This window comes from Mus pahari, chromosome 2 (genome assembly GCF_900095145.1).
Source record: "Mus pahari chromosome 2, PAHARI_EIJ_v1.1, whole genome shotgun sequence".
Classification (NCBI taxonomy): Eukaryota; Metazoa; Chordata; class Mammalia; order Rodentia; family Muridae; genus Mus; species Mus pahari.
In genome coordinates, this window is record NC_034591.1 from 130,448,567 (window position 1) to 130,472,623 (window position 24,057).

At 47.9% G+C, this 24,057-nt stretch overlaps 1 protein-coding gene and 1 pseudogene across 5 annotated transcripts in view; both read left to right on the top strand.

Annotated features, from left to right (window-relative positions):
• Atg7 (autophagy related 7) overlaps positions 1-24,057 on the top strand; it is a 199,605-nt gene that overhangs the window by 65,866 nt on the left and 109,682 nt on the right. For all 5 annotated transcript variants that reach the window (XM_021191671.1, XM_029535347.1, XM_029535348.1 and 2 more), the window contains one exon: positions 8,052-8,132. In XM_021191671.1, the coding sequence (XP_021047330.1) occupies positions 8,052-8,132 (81 nt within the window). The remainder of the gene's footprint in view (positions 1-8,051; positions 8,133-24,057) is intronic.
• Positions 17,871-24,047, top strand: LOC110316074 (annotated as a pseudogene).

Sequence of the window (24,057 nt, forward strand, 5' to 3'; positions counted from 1 at the left end):
TGAGTTCCAGGACAGCCAGGGCTACACAGAGAAACCCTGTCTCGAAAAACAAACAAACAAAAAAGAGTGAGTTCTATTGCCTGATAAGCAGTGCCGGGGTAAGGGCCTGGGGAGGAAGGATTTAGAGTAAGCATAAGGATGGGTTCTACTGATAGAGGATGCCTGGGTTCTATTCCCTGAGAGACAAGCCTTCTAACAAGTCTGCTTCCTCTGATGCTTCTCAAAGCCATGTCTTCTACAGGAGAGAATGCTGGTGCTCAGCTGGCTCCCTCTTCCCCTTTTTATTTGGTTGAGGACCCCAGCCCATGAGATGGTACTGCCCACATCCAAAAAAGGCCTCCCCTCTTTGTAGTCTGAAAACTCCTACACAGACATGCTCACGGGGTCTCCTAAGTGACTCCAAGTCCAGCCAAGTTGCCCGTGACAGTTGACCATGGTAGTTGTCCTTTCCTGGCTCCTGGGTGATGGGTGATGGGTGAGCTCTACAAGGCTTCGATGGAGGTTCACTCAGGTGTTATAAAATGTACAGCCTCTCCTGACACTCAAGAAAGTTGGCCTTCTGGTCTTTGAGAGCCTGACAGACAACGTAGACACCTGTGGTCTAACAACCTTTGCCTGTGCACCTCGGAAGGACCCCGCAGCAGGTGTCCAGACACCCAGGCCCAGTTCTAACTTGTGAACTAAGCAGCTAACATTTTTGCCTTTGAGGAATGTACTCCTAACTCTTAAATACTGGTAAGGAAAAGTCCCTGAGTGCACATGTCCTGTACCTAGGGCCGTGTGTGTGTGTGTGTGTGTGTGTGTGTGTGTGTGTGTGTGAGTGTGTACATGCACCCTTCCCCTAGGTCTGCACTTGTAAGCTCGTGGTTCTCTGAGGCTCTTGAATTCTCTCGTTTTACTCTTTGCAGAAAAACAAAACTAGGGCAGACCACCACGAGAGGCTGACTGGGAGTCCTCTGCGTGAGGTAAAGTAGACAGGGAGCCCAAAGCTCGAGCCACTGTTCATTGCCTGTCTGCTCAGGCTCTGACGCCCCTCTCCCCATTCTCCAGCCTTCTATTTTTCCTTTTAAGATTTATTTTTATTATTGTAATGATGCGTATTTGTGTGAGTGACTGCATGTGGTATATGCCCCTGAATACAAGTGCCGACAGAGGTCAGAGTGTCTGATGGCCCTGGAGCTGGGGTTACAAGCAGTTCTAAGCAGCTTGATATGGGTACTGGGAATCAAACTCAGGGAGGCCCTCAGGAAGAAGGCATATGCTCTTAACCACCGAGCTATCTTTCTCCCCCTGAAGGGGTGGGTTAAAGATACTCAACTCTTGTGCCCTGTCTGCTTAGAGGAGGTCCAGCAGGAGGGCATTGCCTGAGGTGTAGCCTAGGAAAGAGCTTTCTTCTTCTCCCTCCCCTCAGGCTCTGTGACCCTCAGCTAGATGGTGGCAGGATAATGGGATGGTCCACAGTTGCACTATGTTGGCCGCTGTCCTTTGTGACCTGGTCATACTGTCCATCCTCTCCATACAACCAGCTGGTGCTTCCCGAGCACAGGCGCTGCAGAGCACAGGGGTCAGAGACATCAAGGAAGTGCTTGCCCTTGGTACAGTCTAAGGTAATAGACAAAACCCAGGCCATGAGGACACAGTAGGATCTCTGTCCAGAGGGAAGAACCTCAAAGCTAGGAGAGCCCCAGGTATATGATCTGACCACCTTCTCCTGCTGTTCACCTGCTCCTTGGCAAGTGTCTCATTGCCTCTGAACCTGCTTTCTGCCTGTAAATGGGGACAACCTAATAGTAGGCCCAAGAGTCACAGATGGATTCTATTCATTAGGGCACTGGCAGAATTCTGGGCACACGAGACACTTGCCCCTGCTGGCTTTCTTTCTCTTTCCACTTTTTATTAAAGTGGAAGTTTGTCTACCCTCTAAACAGGAAATTGGGAAGAGTCATCGAACTCAGGAAACAGTGCCCGCGCTACATCTTGAGAGTTAGCTGCATCCTGCAATATTTTCTGAGGATGATGCTGGCTGGCTTCCAGTTCAGCTCTTTGGTCCCTCTGTGGCTCTGGTTCAATAATGAGAGGCAGCCAGTGATGGGAATGGAAGCTGTTATCTAAAACAAAGACCTCCATAGTGTGCCTGGGGCTCGCTGCTGCTAAACTCCATCTTGGCTCAGGATGTGATTAAGACTCTTTTCAGCATCCAAGATCGATCTGGAGTTCCAGGCGCATTTTTACGCATGCAAACTCCAAGCTCTAGCAGCCTTGCCAAGTCTGTAGGGAGCTGCTGCAACACCCAAGCCATGGGGCTACCAAGGGGGCCTCAGGCACGTTGGGGTGGCTGTTCCTGAGGAGTGGATCTCAGCTTCCCATTGAGGCAAGGTGGGTTTGGCACCAAAGTTAGTTACACTGAGCACAGGTGGAGACATGGCCAGGACAGTGTTCCAGAGAGGAGGCCCCCTCCTTTCCTATCTATTTCTTTTGTGTCCAACTGGGTAAAATTCACTAAAGATAATTGAATTCACCTTCTGCATTCATTTTGTTGTTGTTGTTTGACAGTGTTTGAATTCCTCCTTTTCTCCCTCCCACCATCCTTCCCACTCTCACTTTGTCCTCTGTGCTTTTCCACCAGGCTTTAGAGCCAAAATAAACCAGAGCTGAGATTGCTGGCTTTTCTCTTTGGTGCTTGTAAGGCTGCGCCATTTCTCTGAGTCTTGCTTATCTAATCTGGAAAGTGTGGAAGGTAATTGGATGCAGTAACACCCAGCTAAGCTACCATAGGACCAGTGCATGCAGACGACCTGACAGGTGCATGTGGATGTCCTGCACCCCTACCGGGCATGACAAGGGGAAGCTTTGGCCATTGCATGGAGAGCAGACTAGACGTATGAAGAACCCTTGTAAAACTGGAGGTGTTTTAGCTAAAATTACAACCCAATCCAGGGATTCCCATCCCTGCCCTGCCATCAGTCACCTCAGAGCCCTTCCAGACTATACCTTTGCCAGCACAGCTCAGGGCTACCACTGGAAACCTCCAGGACCATGGTCATTGCATATGCACCACCCTAGAAAGAAAGACTTGGTGGTGGCATTCCTTCCAGGGATGGTCACACTCCTCAGGTGGCATGGAGCCAGACCCATTCGGTGAACTAACCTCTGTTGCTAGGTGCATTTCCTGGAGCGCCTTGTACACCTGATGAAGTCTGGCCACAATGCAAGACAGTCACAGGACTGCCAGTCTCCGTCCCTTTAACAGCCCTGAGCTCATGGCCTGTGAGTCCTGCTGCTACCTCTCACCTCACACCCAGGGCAGCATCTCTTGTCTTCAGAGCACTGATGGCCAAGCTCAGGGATAACCCAGGTCTTGATGTTTGCAGCAGAGATCTCGCCTCGCTTCCTTTGCTTATTAAGAGTCTGACAGTGACTTACAGGGCAGGAGCCAAGAAAGCATAGGTAGCTTTCATCTAAATGCAGGTAGCAGAAAAGAAACATACTTCGGGCTTATCTTTTCTTCTGGGCAAGAGGGCACATAGCTCTGTGCTAAAATGTAGCAATCACAAGGCCCTGGGATTAGCATCAAGAACCAGAAATGAATAAAGAAAAACTGTTATTTTTCAGTTAAGCTGGACACTTAAGCTGGTGATTATTTAGGGGTATAGGAGGTGCAGGAACTTTTCATTCTGAACTTGTTGAAACTACCAAATTTATAAACTGTTTCTAAATTAGCCTTTCTGAGGCATAATTTACGGTTGAAATGAGTTGACTGTAATAAGTGTTGGCAAGCACCTGCACTGCTTCTCACCGCCACAGAGGAGACTTGGTGCTTTTACCTGTGAAAGAGGAGAGTTGAGACTGTAAAGATGGCTCAGTGGTTAAGAACACATGTTACTGCTGCAGAGGACCCAAGTTTAGTTCCCAGCATCCAAGTCTGAAATCTCACAACTATCAGCTCCAGGGATCCTAACACCTCTCCGTGGGCACTGCACACAGGAGTGCACATACCACACACTTTAAATAAAATATGTCTTAAAACACAGATAAGGGCCTAGAACAGAATCTTTGACACTTTATAGACCTTCTAAATTTAAATATTTGTTTGGCCCATAAGGTGGAATAGTGGTGTTCTTCCTAGAAAATGTGGGAAGGATTCTAACCTGGGATAAATGTTTCCTTTCTTGGACTATGAGACGATGCCTGGCCTCTGTGAAGGATAACTAAGGATAGTGCTGAACTGTTGGCAGCAGCCTCTGCTCCATACGTTTTATACATTCCTGTCAGGCTGAGGGATCAGAGTTGGCCATACACTTAAGACGTCATTTGTAGACTCTCAGTTCTTCATGGTCTATAGCCCTGCTGTGTGGGAAGACTGTAGAGCTTGTTCCTAACTTCAAGCTCTTACACACGTGGCCAACTGATGACATGTGCTGGAGAATGTGTTTTCCAGCAGGTAGCTGGGTTGGGGACTCAGCCTTCTTATCCCAGCACTAGGAGAAGGGTTGCAGTAGTATAAGGCAAGCCTGGGCTCCAGAGTGAATCCCTTTCTCAAAAATAAACAAACATCTGTGGCGTGACTGAATTTGCACATGCAAAAGAAGAATTTTAAACTCTTCATGCCATGAATAAACATTAGCCATGGGGCTGGTGAGATGGCTTGACTCCTGGGGTATACCTGTGACCTCTGTTGCTGCTGACCTTCATGTTCCCTCTCCCCCCTCTCCCTCCCTCTCCTTCCCTCTCTCCCTCTCTCCCCCTCTCCCCTCTCCCCCTTCCCCCTCCCCCTCCCTCTCATTTTCAGCTTCCTACCTAGTTCTACTCTCTCCTGTCCCTCTAGCTCAGGCCCCAACCTCTGTTCCTAAGTTTAGCAGAGACCATTCCTACAGAACAGAAATGACAACAGAAGCTCCATGTGCCACCACGGAATGGAGCCAGCTGTGTGGGCCGCTTTCAATAGCATTTTAGTAAGCTCCGATTGCTTTAAAGGACCTCAGTATGAAAGTAGCTTAGGTGTGTGTGAGGCACACTGTGAACAGAGAGCATGCGTGCATCTTATCTTTTGATCATATGTATTTACCTGTGCATGGGTGAGTGTGAGCCATGGCATGCATGTGACAGTCAGACAAGTTTGTAAGAGTCAGTTCTCTCCTTCTAACACGTGGATCCCAGGGACTCAACCCAGGCCATCAGGCTTGGCAGCCAGTGCTCTTACTGCTGAGCAGTCTCACTGACCCCCGAGCTTGCATTCAAACCTCTCATGCATGAGGTTTAAACCCGGTGCTCATCAGGAGCTCAGCGTTGTCCTTTGTCATTTGCAATACAGGTCCTTTCAGCAGTTTTGATGACTCTTCTTGGTTCCTGACTAGCAGACATCCCCACCCCACCCCCTAAACTTACCTCTTGTTCTAGTTTGTGAAGTGGCCACCACATCCCTTAGAGACAGAAAACTAAAAGTCACATTTTCAAAGTTTCCCAAGGAGTCAGTCAGTTGTGACTTAATACTTTCGCTGGATAGTTTTATGTCAACTTGACACAAGCTAAAGTCATTTGGGAAGGGGGAACCTTGATTAAGAAAATGCCTCTGTATAATTGGACTACACACAAACCTGTAGGACATTTTCTTAATTAATGATTGATGAGAGAGGGCCCAGCCCCTTGTTGGTAGTGCATCCCTGGGCTGGTGGTCCTGGGGTCTATAAGAAAGCAGGCTCTGTGAGCCATGAGGAGCAAGCCAGTAAGCAGCACCCATTCATGGCATCAGCTTCTGCCTCCAGGTTGCTGCCCTCACTGCTTTGGATAATGGGCTGTGTTGTGGAACTGTGGTGAAGTGAGCCCTTTCCTCCCCAGCTTGTGTTGGTCAGGGTGTTCACAGCAATAGTCACCCTAACTGAGACAGTACGTTTTTTGCTCTGGATTGAAAGGGGCTCTGGAAATGGCCTGTAGGCTTTCTCAAGATTGGGTGTACTGGAGGTGAGACTACACTTCCCATCAGGCTGTGGGGTTGCAGCACAGCAAACGGAGACCTTTGTGAACAGCAGCAGACTCTGTGTTCATCTGAACTCAGCTGTCTATTTAAAACGGCTCCGAGTAAAGAGAGTTGAGAGGGTTGTTCTTTTTTTCTATTCACATATCGTGATTGGACCCTGGAGAATCTGTGTGTGCCTGTAGGCCTAGCGTGACAGAGACAAGCAGGTCCCAAGAGCTTACTGGCCAGCCTTCCTGCTGTTGTAGAGTGATCTGTTGGAGAATGATAGAAGACACCTGATCTCCTCTGGCATGCATGCCTGTGCTTAAGCATGGACCCTGCGGGGGTGGGGAGGGGCACTGTTTAAATGAGGTGATTGAAGTTAACAGGAGAGGCTGTGCTCAGCAAGTCTGAGACACTGGATCTGATCCCTGGCTCTAAAAGAGGAAAGCAGAGAAAACTTTCGAAGAGACATAAAAGAGAATGCCGTTACCTAAAAAGAGGGTGCCAGGGAGCCAGGTGCCATCTGGCTATGGAGGTCCGCCTACTGATTGACACCAGCCTGGACAAATGAGAGAAGGAATGACAGTTGAGGAAAAAGTCTCCATGAGATTAGCCTGTGGGCAAGCCTGTAGGGTATTTTCTTGATTGGTGATTGATGTGGGTGGTGGGTGTGGCAGATGGCTTGAGGTTCTATAAGTAAGCAAGCTGAGCAAGCCATGGTGAACAAGGCAGTAAACGTTACTCCTCCATGGTCTCTGCTTCAGTTCCTGCCTCCAGTTCCTGCCCTGACTTCTTTTGTGATCGACTGTGATGTGGAACTGTAAACTGAAATAAACCCTTTCCTCGCCCAAATTCTTTTGTCATGGTGTTTCTCTCAGCAGTAGGAAACTGAGATGCCACCTTTAGTCATGGTGACCATGACAGCAGTATGAACCTGAGATAGGCCCCATTAGAAACCAGGTTTTATTTCCTCCTGCCCACCCATGCCAGGCTGTTTCACCTGAACATGTTTCATGACTTTAAAACTGGGAGTTCTGGCATCAAATAAAAGAACTTTCAAGATTTGTGTTGTCTTGCTTACTGCAGACGCTGGCTTCTGTGGAAATGATCAAGGCTTTGCCATTACAAGTTTTAGAAATGATATCTTCCTGGTACATACAAGAGGGAACAGCTCACCATTACCACTCAGCCATGGTGGGTGGAACCGACAAGCTGCTCTGAAAGTGGATTTATTGGTTGCAATCAGATGTTTCTGCTCAAGGTGGTGCTGTTTCCCCATCAATGGTGTGACTGTGCGCTTTTTATTTCCGTGGGGTCTGTGGTCAGCAGCTAGTCAGTGTGCCTACCTTTATGACAGTCTTTGTCTTCTGTTATTCCCAAGTGGTCTGCCATTGAGAAGCCACTGAAGAGTTGTGGAAATGCACACTTACCCCGGCCTCTGTATTTCCATAAGGGAAGCGAGTCAGAGCGACCTAGATGTCTGAGTTTTGTTCTGTTTGTGATGCTGGGGTGGAACCCTGGCCTCCTACAGGCCAGACAAGCAACCTGCCATTGGACTACACCCTAGCCTCAGGCATTTCTTAAAACAGTACTTCCTGTTTGTTTTGTTCTTGAGACAAGGCCTCATGTAGCCCATGTTACCCTTAGACTTGCTATGTAGCCGAGGATGACTTTGGACTCCTGATCCTCCTGCCTCTACCTCCTTAGTCCTGGGATCTGAGATGCACACCACCATGCCTGGGCGTATGCCATGCTGGTGATGGAGCAGAGCCTGGTGTATGCTAGCCAGGGATTCTACCCACTAAGCCCCACCCCAACCCCAAGACAGTGCTTGAGGTCTTCCACCTCGCTTTTTATGTTTTTAAGTAAATGCGCTTTTAGGTCTCAAACATCTAAAGATCATGTCCATCATGGGAATAGAGTCAGTATAGTTCTCTCCCAAACCTATTACCACATGGGGAAGAACTTACATTCACAGAATCCCCCGTGTCAGGACCCCTAATAACCATTTCTTCCTCCTTGTCACCCACAGACATGCATCATTATAGCTGTGTTTATCCCTGGCCTAATGAGTAATTGTTCTGTTTGTTTTTAGATCCGGGGTTTTCTGTCACGGTTCGATAATGTCCTTCCTGTCAGCCTGGCGTTTGATAAATGTACAGCCTGTTCACCCAAAGTAAGTCATTTTACCTCTGAGTAATTTAACCTCAACCTAACCCACTAGGGCCAGTGGGGTGGTGCGTGCATGTGTGTGTGCGTGAGTAGAGGAAGGGAGCCTGGTAGGCTTGGTCCTGCTGCTGTTGATTGGCATTCATCCACAGAAGCCAGCTTCGGAAATCTCAGGTTCTAGTGTGCAGAGAGAGCCTGAGCTGCCTGCTGGGTCAGTTCTTGCTTTACGGGCCTTTCAGTGTGATCGTAAAGCTCTCCTGAGGGTCTCAGGTCCCCTCCTGACGGTTTCCCTCCTTGCACCTACTCAACAGTGCAGTTTTTAATGCTTTCCCCAGAAGGTGGGAGTTTCAGGCAGGCCCGGCTGTGTTTTGGAGATGTTCCTAATACAAAGGAACAGCAAGCAGAGATGAGGGGCCTGGACTGGGAGGCCGGAACAAGGCCCCTTCCTCTTTGATCTTTCTAGCAGCTCTAAAAATAGAGCAGGGCTGTTGTCCATTGTAATGGGAACCGGCTGATGTATCTCAAAACTACATGGCATCTCAGTTTTTAATAGGCTCTGAGTTATTCTCACATGTGTACTGTACGTGACAGCTGATTCCCTTTGGATGTCCCTTTAAGCCAGTGCTTCTCAACCTTCCTAATGCTGTGACTCTTTAGGGCAGTTCCTCATGTTATGGTGACTGCAACCATAAAATTATTTTTGTCACTACTTCATAACTGTAATTTTTCTACTGCTATGAATCATGTTGTAAATATCTGATATGCAACCCCTCTGAAAAGGTCGTTCAATCTCTCTGAAAGGGGTCGCAACCCTCTGGTTGAGAGGGTAGCTTATGGGGGTCACTCATCCCAAGATGGCGTTTCTCAGTTAGAGGTCTGAGGTTTCCCTGCTGTGCCTTCTGCAATGGGCAGAGCTGAGGGAACTGAATTCTAGGAAAAGTCTACTTAGAGTGGCTTCTGTCCTGACCTGTTTACCTAACAGTGGAATCTGGGATAGATAAGCCACAGTGATGGATTTGGTTAAACCTAGGCACTCCCGAGTGGAGAGTGGTTTGTTTTCCTTTCTGCTCTGAGAGTAAACTAAGCCTGCTTTATTGTTGGGCATCTCAAGTGGCTGGTTGAGATTTAAACCTTATAATTTGTGGGTAGATGACCTCTGAGCCCATTCTTCTTGCTGTTTCTCAAGGTATCCTGTATCCTCTTTGGCAGGACCCTGAGGATGGTGATGTGTACATCTGTCTGCAGGGACAGACTCTCAGGACTGTGTGCTCCTTAGTGGAAATAACTTTCTGTCTGTCTGTCTGTCTGTCTGTCTGTCTGTCTGTCTTTTCATTGTACAACTGAACTAATTGCTGTCCAAATAACTTGGCTGGATTATTTTCAAACTGAAATCCTTTGGTGCCGTGCCAGAAGTGTCTCTGTGGCTTTATGTAGGTCTAGCTCATCAATGAAATGAAGATAATTGGGTTCTCAGAGAAATGTGAGCGTTTGCTTTCCTGCTCTGTTTCTAGTTAAATCGGCCTATCAGATGCTGTCTATAAAGAAGCCCACGGGTACCTCAGGCTGCCCCTCCTTGTTCTTTAAGAAAGAATAGCTTTTTGTATTTCTGTCCTCCCTCCTTGGAAGCATCAGATTAAACACAGGTATGGCGTCTTTGTTACCAGAGTTATTTCCTGTCAGTGGCTATTCAGAGTCCTGCATTACACGAACTTGCCAGGCGAGTTAATACAACCTGACGTGGATTTTCACAGCTGCACTGTCCCACAGCGATCACTTTTCATGTGGTCTGGATATTGGGTTTCCTTTGCGCTGAGAAGGCTGCACCTCTTTCCAGGAGAAGCCCCTCATTTACTTTCTTGGCCCCCCTCCCTGTCATCTGCATCATCTGTTCTCGAGCGTTGATTCTTCGAAATGACAATTCCAATTACACTGAATTGCTTGCTCTATGAGAGTGTTTGCTTAACGCTTACTCAGCAGGATGTTTTTTATACTGAGTCATGTCTGAGTTGCTGCTGTTTGAATCAAAATTCTTTGGAGCTAAAAGCGAGTTCTACAAATTTTTCCTTTGATATTCATGAAGTCATTTTAAAAAAATTTTTTCTTCAGTCTTAAGAATTTAATACATGTATACAATGTCACATTATCATATCTTTCTGTTTCTTCTCTTCAACTCCCCTTAAACCATCTCCCAACATAGCCTTTCCCAACCACATGCCCCCACCCTTAATAACCCACTTAGTCCCATTAGCACTTCCTATGTGTACATGGGTGTGGGGAAGGAACTTGGGAAATCCTCTATCAAGGCCACACATTCATGAGAGAATAATTCTCCCTCCCCCAGCAGCTATCAGCTGCCAGTAGCTTTCCAGGAAGAGATGGGGGCCTGGGTCATACCTCAGCCATCTGGGCTGGAATTTTGACTCGATTTGTCTTACCTAGGACTCCTACAGGTAGCCATAGTTTCTCCAAGTTCATGAGTGTGCCACCATGTCAAGTCCAGAACTTTGAATTTCAGGGCTCTCCTCACCCTCCAGCTCTTAAGCCCTTTGTGCCTCCTGTCCTGCTCAGTCTTCTCCAGCCATTGTGGAGTTGGTGGTGTTTAGAAGCCCATCCCACTGAGGACCAAGTCTCTGTCTCTTGTTCCCATGAGGTGATGTTTTCCTTCGTTGGTTTCCAGTATCTGTCCCCCTTCACCCCCACCCCAAAGAGAGGCTCACTCTACTCCTGCTTGGTTTAGCTTCAAATATAGGAAGGGGCTGTGGGAGCAGGACACTCGGGGTAGCAAGTCTTCTCTTTATTAAACAGTGATGCTGATGGTGTAGCCCCCATCATGTTGCCAGAGTTGAAGAAGACATGGGTCTCCACACTCTAGTCTGGGAAGGTGGCATCATTGTCCCTCTCAGCATGTCCTGGCCTGTTTGCTCTCAGCCTGGGACAGAACTGGTGAATGGCTGCATTCACATATGTGCAGGGAGGTGGATGCTGAGGGGTTTCATCATCTCGAAGAGCCTCCTCAGACAGCGGCACCCACTGTCAGAACATGAAGAGGCCTTTTCCACACACGTACAAGTTACTTTTCCATTCTAGAGTGTGGTGAACTTCTGGCAGGCCAACAGGTGTGACTGTGACCCAGAAATCTAGAAAAGCTGTCCCAGAATGTATCGAGGCAATTTATTAACACGTCTGTCTCTTAATTTCTTTCACTCTTATTTCTAATTAAGATATTTTTTTTTAGTAACTTTGTATTTTGGTACAGTTTTTAAAAGATTTATATTTCAATTAAATGTGTGGGAATAGGGGAGTGTAGAGCCTACAGGGGCCAGAAATCTCAGGTCCCCTGGAACTTCAGTTTCAAGCAGTTGTGAGCAGCCAGATGTGCAGGCAGGGAACTGAACTTGGGTCCTCTGCAAGCACAGGCAGTGCCCTAACCACTGAGATTCTCTCTAGACCTTCTGATGCACTTCTAAGCTTGGTGAAACTGGGGCAGGAGAGATGGCTCAGCAGTCAAGGGTGTTGTTCTTGCAGAGGATCTGGGTTCAATTCCGAGCACCCATATGGTGGCTTATAAATCCAGTTCCATAGAAATATTATAACTACATAAAGTTATATGATCCTGAACTGAGTCCCTCACTTCAAGTGGCTGGTAAGTCCATCCCCTTTCTGGCCTCTGTGGGCATCAGACATAATACACATACAGGCAGGCAAAATAATAAATCTTTAAGAAAGGAAGAAAGAAAGAAAAGGAAGGAAGGGAGAGAGGGTGAGGGAGAGGGAGAGGGAGAGGGAGAGGGAGAGAAACTTAGAGAAAACTTCAGAGTCGGCCCTATGTGGCTTTTAGCAGAGTCTCCCAGTTTTCTACCATCCTCCCCTCTGCTGCCCACCCCCTCAGCTCTGCTCTTTCTGGTTCCTTTGTTGAGTTTTCCAGTGTCAACAGGATGCTGTTCCTTCTCAGCGCTGTTCCTTCTCAACTAAACATCTCACTGTGAATTGTGAATTTCCTAAGAACAAAGTCCCACTCTCACCAGGACACACACAGGAAACAGAGACCTTTCAGTGTTAACAGCCACTGTACCTGACCCAAAGGCTCTATTTCAGACATGTCTCTGTCCTGGAATGCTCTTAATGGGTTTCCCTCTTTCTCCCTCTCCCGAATGATGACTCACTTCAGGATCAGACCTATCACACTCCACCTTAGTTTTGTGACAGGACCTTCAGTTGAATCTGAAGCAGACCCTGTCCTACACCCTCAGCACTGGAGTCAGAGACGCATACCACCCACACCTGGTCTTTTGTACAGATGCTGGGCATCCCAATTTTGGCCTTCACACTTGCATGGCAAGTACTTTAATGACTAAGTCCTCTCCCCAGTACCATTTTCCGAAGTAGCAGGGACTAGCAGAGATGAGAGCAGGCAAGTCCATCTATTCAGGATGAGGGGACCAGGCTTAGGAAGAAATGACCATCACACATGCCTCCAGGCACAAGGGCACATTAGACAGATCCAAACCAAGGGAGAGTCTACAATCATAACAGAGAGTCCTGCAAAAGGGCATGGGCAGGGGCAAGCAGAGTAAAGAGACCTCTCCCAGGCTGAGGGCGGTCAGAGGAAACATCACAACTACACAAAAAAATTATGCACAAGATTCCAAAAGAAAATGAATGTAGTATGTAGAGTTCAGTCTTTACCATAGTCCTCTTTTTCTTGCTGGCTTCCTAAAGAGTAATGCTCTCACCCTAAAGCCATGCTGTGGCACTGACTAGACAGGCTGCAGTGACAACAATGAGAGGAAAGGCACTGCCATCTGATGACATCAGCTGGTCACCCGCTCTTCATCACTCTAGAACTTTCTAGTCTCTTCTAGAGGAGAGTGGAGGATATCTACCAGGAATCCTGTTTTCCTTTAAGGAATCCAGGCATCTTCCAGTGTTTCCATAGCACTAGCTTTGTTTCTGGAGCCCAGAAATTGGCCAGAAGCTTCTGAGGTGACTGCAGAGTGAGGTGTGGGGCTATTTCGGAGGAGGGCAGAATTCCTGAGCATGCTCACTGAGGGGCAGTGTGCAAGACTAAGCTTGTTCTTGCTGCATGGTTTGGTCACCCACAGCATCTGTGACATTCTCTTGGGAGGAAGCAGGCCTCAAGCCTGGCTTGCCTACCATCTGGGGCTGGTGTCCTGCACAGATGTACCAAGACGTACCCAGAAACCTGATCTTGAGGTTTTAATTAGCGATGAGCAAGGCTAATGATATTCTCATTCTGGTGATGACCATGTGGAGGGGCTCCTGCTGATGGGTTGTAAGGCCACTTCTGAGATGTTAGGGATGACTGTCCTGGGGAATGAGAAGGAGGAGGATCAGAGTAACAGCCACCGCTGGTGTCATCAGATGGCAGACAGTTTTCTTGCCGTTCTCACCACAGCCTGTTGATAGAACACAGCTGTAACCTATATCTAATGATGGTTCTTAGATGCTTTAGCCTCCCCTGTAGCCCACTACACATCAGAGGGAGTGGGAAAGAAAGGACACAGGGGAAGTGGACCTGTTTAGAAAGGTTCTTGGAGGGGCTGTTGAGATGGCTCAGCGGGTAAGAGCACCCGACTGCTCTTCCAAAGGTGCAGAGTTCAAATCCCAGCAACCACATGGTGGCTCACAACCATCCTTAATGAGATCTTACTCCCTCTTCTGGAGTGTCTGAAGACAGCTACAGTGTACTTACATATAATAAATAAAATAAATCTTAAAAAAAAAAAAAAGAAAGGTTCTTGGAGCAACTCCCGTCTGTGTTGTCTGAAAATCGGCAGTTCAGTTCACAGGTCAGCAGTGGCAGCTCCATCCACTTGCAGACATACCAGCAGATATACCAGTAGTCCAGTTCAATAGAGTCAGTTTAGCAACAGCAGTGACACGATCTAACAGAGATAGCCAGGCCTCAGCCTCAGTATGAGTCAGTAGGAGGGGCCAGGAGGGACACCAGGAGAAATTCTTGGCTGTCTGTGCCTCTCTCAGCAAAGATCAGAGAAGGCTTGAGACACATGAGCTCTGCACAGCTAACTCTATAAGCAGACCTAGCTCAGCCTCCATCACTGTCCATCCAGTCCTATTTATACCCACCAAACATCATGTGTCCTCCACGTGTCTTGCCTCAACACATGCATCTGTCTCAGCTGACATCACCCTGCTTATCAGTTTGAGACCACGGAAGCAGCAAGAAACTGCAGCACACCACCAGAAGTGTTTTGTGTTTGTTGGTTTGTTTTTTGTTTTGTTTTTGTTTTTTTGGTGTGGTTCTCTCTATGGAGTCCCGACAAATGCAGCTCAGCCTTGCACTGTAAGGCGAACCGTGCTCTCACATGCTTGTTTTAGCAGAACACCCTTTCACCTGTGTCTGCTTCAGCTAAACATTCCTTTACAGGTTTGCCCCAGCAAAACACCATCCAACTGACTTTCCAAAGAACCCTTAAGTTTCCACTTCCACAGTCCCACCTTCCTTCTATTGTACAATTACCTGGGATGGAAAAAGCATAAGGGGCTGGAGGCAGCTCAATTGGAAAATTAGTTGCTAGGAAAGGGTCAGGACCTGAGTTCAAATCCCTAGAACCTACATAAAGCAGCATGGTTAGTGCACATCTGTAATCTCACCACCTCTAGGACAATGGAAGGCAGAACAAGAAAAATCTGAAAACTCAGAGGAAACTGGCATACACAGCAAAAGACAACATGAATCCCTGTGTCAAGCAAGGAGGGAGGTGAGGCTGACACCACAGTCTCATGCCATGTATGGGCCTGCATTTACATGATCACAGACACTCATACATATCATATACAAGAAGATTTTTGAAAGAAACATAAAATACCCAAACTAAACCTCCTTATTGAAACGTTGTTTTAGAAGGAGTTCTGACCAGAGCAAACCTATCACCTGAGAGTTCTGTACATATAACCTTAGAAGACAAAGGGACCAAGCTTAGACTTGGAGGAAGGGTCAGCATCTCAGAGCCCAACAGCAGGCATTCATCATTGGGTTGCTATGAATGCATGGTATGTGCTAGGGATACGCGCACTGTGTGCAGAACACAAGCCATTGCTACCATTTATCTCTGAAAGGCTCCTCCCAAAGGCATGTGTGTAAGAGACTTGGTGTCAGGAGGTGGTGGGACATTTGAGAGGAAGTGAGATCACTGGGGATGTACCTGGAAGGGGAGCCTGGACCCTTCCTCTTTCTTTCCTTTTTTTTTTTTTTTTTTTTTTTTTTGGCAGCGAGGTAAGGGTCTTTCCACCGATGGACTCCCACCTTGGTGTAACCACCTGACCTCACCCCCAGAAACAATGGGCCAGCTGACCATGAATCGAGTCTTCTCAAGCCATGAGTCTCAAACATTTTTTTCTTTTTAAAATTGATTGTCCAAGTATCCCTAGCACATACCATAACTAGAAGCTGACGATCACAACGATCCAAAGAAACATGCTATGCTTTTAATCCCAATATTCTGAAGATAGAAGCAGGAGGCTCTCTGTGAGGTCAGCCAGGGCTACATAGAAAAATCTAAGGCATTATCCTCATGAAAAACAAAATGACTCGTTGGCTGCAGAGATGCTCAAGAGCTAAAGGACCCAAGTTTGATTCCCAGCACCCAACCACCAGAAACTCCAGCCCCAGGGGATCCAGCACTCTCTTCTGGCCTCTATGGGCGCTGCACTCGCGTGCACATACCCACACACATATACATAGTTAAAAATAAAGTCAATCTAAATCAAAGAGAAAGAAAATGAGAACTTCAGAGTGAGACAACCTGTCCAACAATGATGGTGCCACCCTGACTCCTGCTGTGTTAGGGTGCGTGCCCTGTCTCTACAACCCAATTCTTTTCTTATAAATGGGGCTACCCTGAGGAGGGTTTGTTGAGAGTCACTTCTGAGCTGAGGTGAAAAGACAAATAGGAATTTAACCCATGGGTGAGAGAATGAGAGAGCAATCCCAGTCAAGAAGGACAGGCTTACTTATATAATGGCCAGATAAAACTGCACACAAGAATACCCAGTGTGGGGTAACCTTAAGGAGGATGGTCATTTGCCTCCATGAGCAGCATTTCCCAAGATGGAATGTGTTCCCAAGATGGAATATAAGAGTCTGTTTTGAATCTTAAAATTCCACATAAAACTCTCTCACCTCCGCCTGGAGCATAGGGACTTTCCCAGCCTCTGGCATTCAGTGACCACAGTGGGGGATTCCCAGGGTCCTGGCTCTGCTCACTGCCTCGCCTGCTGAATGACCCCAAGTTAGGTGCTTCTGCCTCTGTCCGCCTCCGTGTCTTCCTTTGGCCAGTGAGTCAGCTCAGTGAGATAAGTGCTGGCTCTCTCCTCACTCTTCAAGTTCTTTCTTCTGCATTTTGGATTGAGGTTCTTTCATTCTTTGTTTTACAGGCAGTTTTATTTTGTGTCCCATGCTGGGGGGTAGAAACCAGAGCCTCTGGCGTGCTTCACACCCCAGACCAGCAATCCATTTTAATTGCAGAAAAGTATAAAAAAATATAGTTAAGGACAAGGGTCATCAGAGGTCACGTGCTGTTGTTGACTCTCTGTTGTGCCCTTAACATAGTGATGTGTAGCTAGTCTCCAATGCTGCTATCAATTTGAAATGAGCTTCAGGTAGGGGGATTAGAGGGCCATGACAAACATCTTGCCTGCTTCCCTTTCCAAGGACTGGCAAGGGCCCAATCGGAAGAACTCCCAAGGGCTTCTGCCCGGAGTGTCTGCACACAGCTCCTCAGTGGCGAATATTACTCAAAACAGAGCTGCAGCCAGGGTTTTCTTCCCCTTTCCAAAAGGGACATAAATCTCTAGTTGGGAAAATGATGAGTAACCCCCATCCTGGTCCTCTTTTCCTATCTCACTTATCCAGCAAGGCCTCACGATTTCTGTTTGAGCAGATGATGGGATCCATATGTGTGGTTGTGTGGTGTAAACTGTATCCCACTTCTTGTCCTTAGCAACTTGTGTTTCTCCCATCTCCAGAGCTGCTGGGCTCTGGAGTTGGGATGTCCCATCCAGAGCCAGGGAACAGTGCTCAGCTATAAGCCTTAACCTCACAGCTCTTGGCTCTTCCTCCTCTTTGGAAAATCTCGGATGTTTTCTCCCTTTGCTTCAATTTCCTCATCCATAGAGCGGAGAAAATATTTTCTGTTTCCCAGGGAAATTGCAATGTCTGACGCATATCCAGTTTCTCAGCCCAGGCACCAGGGCCTTTGCCCACTCCTGGGACTGGTGTTGACACCAGAAACAGAAAAAAAACAGAGACCACTGTGGAGGCCTGAAGTATCCCTAAGTATGTGGTGTCTGTCTCCTCAAACTGCTATTTTTCGGACACAAGAGTCCAGGGTCTGGAAGTCAAGGCTCAAGGCTGCCCTGGTTTTTAAAAACTGCAGAAAGCTTGCCCTCATGTGTTCCTGACAGCCCTGTTTGAAAACCCACCTCATGATGCCAGAGGACACAGCCTTGCCCCTCCCTGCTGATCTGGTCCTCTGAGGCCTCTGATCAGTGGTCACTTGAGTATACTTTTCCCCTCAGGTGTCTTCCTGCCTCTTATGCAGACCAGAAAGTATAGGGCTATGATCTTTTCAGTGGTTCTACTGATTGTCAGTCTGCTCATCTTCACAACATTGAAATATTAGGCTTTTATAGGTTAGAAATAATCAGTTCATGTTTAGCCTCCATCCCACATCTATCCCCTAATTCTTAATTCTTTTGGGTCATGGACCATGTTCATGTTGATGAAGAGTTGATGTACTCCTTTGGAAAATGTACAGCCACTGTGGCTTTGCAGAGTGTTTCAGTGGCTTCCCACCATTGTGCTGATAGGATACCTGACCTCCTGAGGCTTGCTAAGGTACCCTGCCCAGGTTCTCCTGGAAAAGTGACTCGGAGGCAAGCCCTGCCACCAGCCCGGTCCTACCATGACACTTACAGTTTTGGAGAGGTACCAGGTCTCTCTTTTAATCATTTTCTTTAATCACAGGAAACTATGAAGGGCTGATCTGCCACTGAGTGTGTCTTATGCCCAGCTGCAGCCAACTGTGGGACAGGAGAAGACAGTAACCCTGTTCAGAGTTCTGTGGATCAGTTCCTCCCCTCAAGGGCACAGAGCCCAGGCAATCTCTTTTCATGATCCTAATCCCCTTTGATATTTATATGATGTAGTGATCAGAGGAAGGACAGAAGGGAAGGGCCAGCTGGAAGCTGCAGTCTCACCACTGAACTGAGAGACACGTACAGTTGAACTGGGTGGCTTTTAAGTATATATATGTTCATACTATATATGTTCATACCTAAATAGGTTACACACACATACACACAAACACACACACACACACACACACACACACACACACATATATATATATAAAGATTTAGTTATTTTTATGTGTCTGTGCTTGTGTGAGTTTGTATGTTCAACATATATACTGCAGCCCTTGGAGTCCAGAATAGGGTATCAGATCCTTTAGAACTGAAATTATAGGCAGTTATAAGCCTTAGTGTAGGTGATATGAATCGACTTATTTGCTGAACCTTCCCTCTAGCCCCTTCTTTATTGTGTTTATGTGTATAAGTGTGCCCCTACATGAGTTCATGTACACCTTGTGTATGCAGGAGCCAGCAGAGACCAGATGGGGGGCATCAGACCCCCTGGAGCTGAAGTTAGAGGTGGCTGTGAGGCTGTAGGTGCTGGGAACAGAACCCACACCTCTGCAAGAGCAGTGAGCAGCCCCAGTCACCAAACCATAGCTCCAGTCCTAATATAACTACTTAAATGGGATATTTGTAACATCCAAAAATGTATCTACATGCATTTATTTTACTGACTTTAAAGTGAGTCAGTTAAGTGATTTTATAAAGCCAGAAGTGTTGAGTCACACTAATTACCTCAGCAGTCAGAAGGCTGAGGCAAGAGTTTGAAGCCAGCCCAAGTAGGCTATAGAGGGAGACCTTGTTTCAAAATACTATAACAACAACAACAACAATAATTTTTGGAATATTTTTGGATGATGTTGTGTTAGAGTTTCTGTTGATGTCCCTCTGGATTTGTTAGCAATGCTAGATAGTGGCATCTTCCTATAGATGAGGTCCTTTAACCATCCTTAGCCAACAACCAAACACATCTCTGCAAGAGTTAGCTAGGTCCTAGCAGACATCAAGTATGAGGACAACAGAACAAGCAATAGCTCATGGCTCAATTTATGAACAGCCAAAAGTGGAAATAAAGGAAGTCAGGCCACCCACTCCCGGTCCTCTGTCCAGTGGGATGCTGACCATCAGGCATGACAACACAGTACCCTTGGCTGGTTGGTGCCAGATGGGGCATGGCCGTTTACAGTGCTCTCTGTTTGTCCAGCGGATTCTGCTCAATCTTTACCTTCCCATCTGCTTTACTGACATTTTTGATGACCTGTTCCTTTCTTGGAAGATCATGCCCAGAGTTTACCAAAACAAGCTGCCTTTGGGAGTTACCAGAGTTGGCTTAGCATTGGATTCAAGGGCATTCCAGCAGTAGCTCTCTGAAGGCTTTGCTTGCTGCCCTGTGAGGTTTTGAAATGCCCATTCTAAAAGTCCTCTTATTCAGCTGCCCTGGAAATTCTTTCTTTTTAAAGGAATGCTCTTCTTCATTATGCTTGTTTGCTTTGTTTTGCTTGTGTCTGAGCACATGAGTGGAAGTCAGAGATGAGCTTTCTAGAGTCGACGCTCCTTGTCTTAGTCAGGGTTTCTATTTCTGCACAAACATCATGACCAAGAGGCAAGTTGAGGAGGAAAGGGTTTATTCAGCTTACACTTCCATACTGCTGTTCATCACCAAGGAAGTCAGGACTGGAACTCAAGCAGGTGCTGAAGCCAAACGTTATGGTTTTTATCGCTGAGCTGGTAGTTTGAGAACGTCAAACCAGATTTTGTTCAGCCCCAAGATATTTAAGAGCCGAAGGATGCTAAAACAGTGTTACAGCAGAAGAGCAGTTGACCATCCTGTTCCAATTGCCAAGGCAACCACACACAGCCTCCTGGATAGCCCTGCCACCATCCACCCTGCTGACCTGCCACCATCTACCCAGCCTTCACCGAAGGCAGTCATCGGTACCACCTCCACTCGGAAGAACCTGCGTGTCTTGGGAAAGGAGCTTCCACATTTAGTCTGTCCCATCCATTGTTGCCACTGAGACAGAAACAGCAAAAAGTGTCACAGGCAGAGGAAATCCCTGGTCAGTGACACAGATCAAAATCTTTGACTCGGGTAGATGGTCAGCCACAAGGTGCAGCAGGAGCATGGCCAGATTTAAACAAACAAACAAACAAACAAACAAAAAACAGGCCCGTGTCACAGCCAACATTTGCTCTCCATCATGCTGCAAGTTGTGATGTGGATCCCAGTTCTGGTGACAGTGTCAGCTTAGCTTACTCTATCAGCAAAGAAAGCTTGGCATCTGACATCATCCACCTGACCCCACAGAACCAACCCCATCCTTCAGCTGGGAAGGCCAATGGGAAAGCCTCCTGAGCAGTGTCAACATGGAGGAGGAGGAGGAGGAGGAGGAGGAGCAGCTTGTAGCCATCATCAGGACAGATGTGTCTCCTCCTTCCCCAGAGATTCCCAGGACCTCAGGCCCCAGGCCTGGTAGCAAGTATCAGGTCTCCCCAGAGACAGACAGACACTTTGGAGAGTAAGCCTGACAGTTTTTACTTAGAACCCCTGATGCCAGCAGTACTCCCACCAGCCAAAGAGAAGCAGATTACCACTAAGGAAGATGAGCGTGGAGAAGGGAGGCCAAGGACCATTATGGCCAAGAGGCCTAGTGAGGGCTCCCAGCCTGTGGTATGGAAGAAAGTGAGTGGTAGCCATGGCAGTGGTGACCTGAACAGAACTTTCACCCCAATTCCTTGTTCAGAATTTTCTGCGAGCATTGATCTTGCAGANGTAGGGCCACAGTCAGCAGAAGCGACAGGGGAAGAACAGCCTCTGGCCCTAGGTAGATTTGATCCATTACCTCAGGGGCAGGCTGCTGCTGATTTCTTTCTCCATGTAGGCAGGGCTGAGGAAGATGAGGGGAGGTGGTGTGTTGGTTCACAGAGTCCTAGCTCCCACGACTCAGAGCTGTGGACCATCTTGAGGCAAGACTTGGACTCTGATGTGGTGGACATAGAGGATACAGAGCAGGATTTTATTGGTGAGGACCACCCTGTGGTTATCCCCAGATATGCTGGTGAGGAAGAGTCAGCCAAACTACAGGAGGATATGAACGTGAAGGAACACGAAGACAAGGATGATGCCAGCAGCCGCTCAAGCCCATGTCTGAGCACCACTTCTCAGCTCAGCAGCATGTCCATGGCCAGTGAAAGTGTAAAGATGACCAGCTTTGCTGAAAGGAAGCTCCAGCGACTCAACAGCTAAGACCAAGTCCAGCACCAGCAGGTCTCAGAGACCACCCCTGGTGCACCCGAAAGCTGCCCAGCCCCTCTGACAACGTGGCGCCAGAAGAGGGAGCAGAGCCTAGGCAGGCACAGCAAGGACCCCCAAGCTGCTGGCTTCTGGGCTGGTGCATCTGCACATGCAGCTGGAGGAAAAGCGCAGAGCTATTGAAGCCCCGAAGAAAAAGATGGAGGCGCTGTCTGCACGGCAGCGTCCGAAGCTGGGCAAGGCAGCCTTTCTGCACGTGGTAAAGAAAGGGAAGGCTGATGGTACCCCACAGCCACTGAGACCTGAACACTTCACGAAGGAAACACAGCACAATGGGGAGGACTTGGATGATGGTACTTGTAAAACTGAAGGGTTCCTTGTCAAAGAAGAGCAGAGAGATCTCAGTGACTCTCAGGATGTGGCATTTGTCCAGCTACATAAGCCCAGGGACCCAGTCACTCTGCATGATGGATAGATGCACAGAGTGATTCCTACTGCCCTCCTAGAGGACTGTGTTGGTGAGGTAGATGTGAGTGAGGGTGACCTGTCCATTGAGAAGCTTAATGAGACCATCAGTACACTGCAGCAGGTTATACTGAAGATCTCCCAGCAGCAAGAGCAGCTTCTCATGACGTCCCCCACAGTGCCAACACCAGGCACTAAAAATAACTGCCAGGACCAAAAAAATAAAGGCCCCAGTCCACTTTGTTGAGCCACTCTCTCCAACTGGTGTGCCTGGCCACCGCAAACCACTACTGCTTGGCCAGGGCCGGAATTCCCACTCAGGAAGGCCGGCTGAAGTGAAGGTTCCAAAAGACAGGCAGCAGGGTTGTTCTTGGAGCAAAACCCCAACACCCAGTGTGGAGACACTCCCACAGTCGAGGTCTTTACTCCCAAGCACCCATCCACGGTCACCCTCCGACCCAGGTGGGGAACTCCCTGAGAAGTGTCTCTTTGACAGTTACAGGCTCCATGATGAGAGTGACCATCGGACATTTGTTCTGTCCTCTTGCAAAGATGCAAACATTGTTTCAGAACAGGTGAACTTTAAAGAGGGTCTAGATACAAGTGTGAAAGAGGCAGGACTGAGCTCCTCTGCCATCTCAGGCAAAGAACATACTCGGGTGGACGAGCCACTGAGGAGCAAGGCCAGCTTCAGTGAGGTCGACCTCTCTGACCTGAAGGCCCCTGATGAGGATGGAGAGGAGATTGGCCATGAAAGCTCGCTGGAGCATGGTGGGGATAGTGACAGAAGCCGGGGGTTGGTTTCTTCTTCAAGGATGAACAGAAAGCAGAAGGTGCTGAGCTTGCTAAGAAGCGGGCAGCCTTCCTTTCGAAATAGCAGCGCAAGGCTGAAGAGGCTCATGCACACAAGCAGCAGCTGGAGGCAGAAGTGGTGCTCAAGCAAGATGAAGCCCGGCATAAGGCTGACTATGGAAGGAGGAGGAGAAGGCAAGGCGTGAGCTCATTAAACAGGAATACTTGCTGAGGAAGCAGCAGCAGGCCTTGGAGGAGCAAGGACTTGGCAAACCTAAATCAAAGCCTAAAAAGTCCCAGCCAATGTCAGTTCACAGGGAACAGTCTTATAGCGACTCTGGCACCAAGTGTTCTTGCACCCCAGATATCTTGAGCCAAACTCACTCTGGCTCCAGTCTATCCTTGGCATCTGCAGCAACAACAGAACCTGAGAGTGTTCATTCATTCGGGGGGGACACCTTCTTACCGAGTTGAATCACTGGAAGCCTTAGCTATCTATCCTGAGCAGCACGAAGTGCAAACCAAGACTGGGAGACTGCATCAGAGCTTCCTCTTTGGCCTCTGTGGCTGAGTACACAGGTCCTAAACTCTTCAAGGAGCCCAGTAGCAAATCAAACAAACCAATTATTCACAATGCCATCTCCCACTGCTGTCTGGCTGGAGAAGTGAATAACCCTTACAAGAATTCAATATTGGAGGAGCTGGAGAAGTGTGATGCCAACCACTATATCATTCTGTTCCGAGATGCGGGCTGCCAGTTCAGGGCACTTTACTGCTACGAACCTGACACTGAAGAAATCTACAAACTCACTGGCACGGGCCAAAAAGCATCACCAAGAAGATGATTGTCAAACTATGTAAATACAGCTCAGACTGAAAGCAGTTAAACCTGATCCCAGCCAGGACCATGTCGGTCAGCGTGGATGCACTCATGATCCATAACCACTTGTGGCAGCCCAAGCAGCTCACAGTGCCAAAGAAGACCCAGACTCGTAAGTGACCATGGCAACCAGGACTCTGAGAGGTTGTGCTGACGGGATCCCTATTTATTATTTTCATCTACTTGGTACGAATGTGATGAGCCATGGACAGTCTTCTACAGAGGTTCCTAGAGAACAGAGAAGATGCTCTCACCCCTGCACACATGGATGCTGGGCATGACGGATGCAGGAGTGAGTCCTGTGCTTTCATGGGCATGGCTGCTATGACCCTGCTGACCACTGAGATCCTCAGAATAAGACAC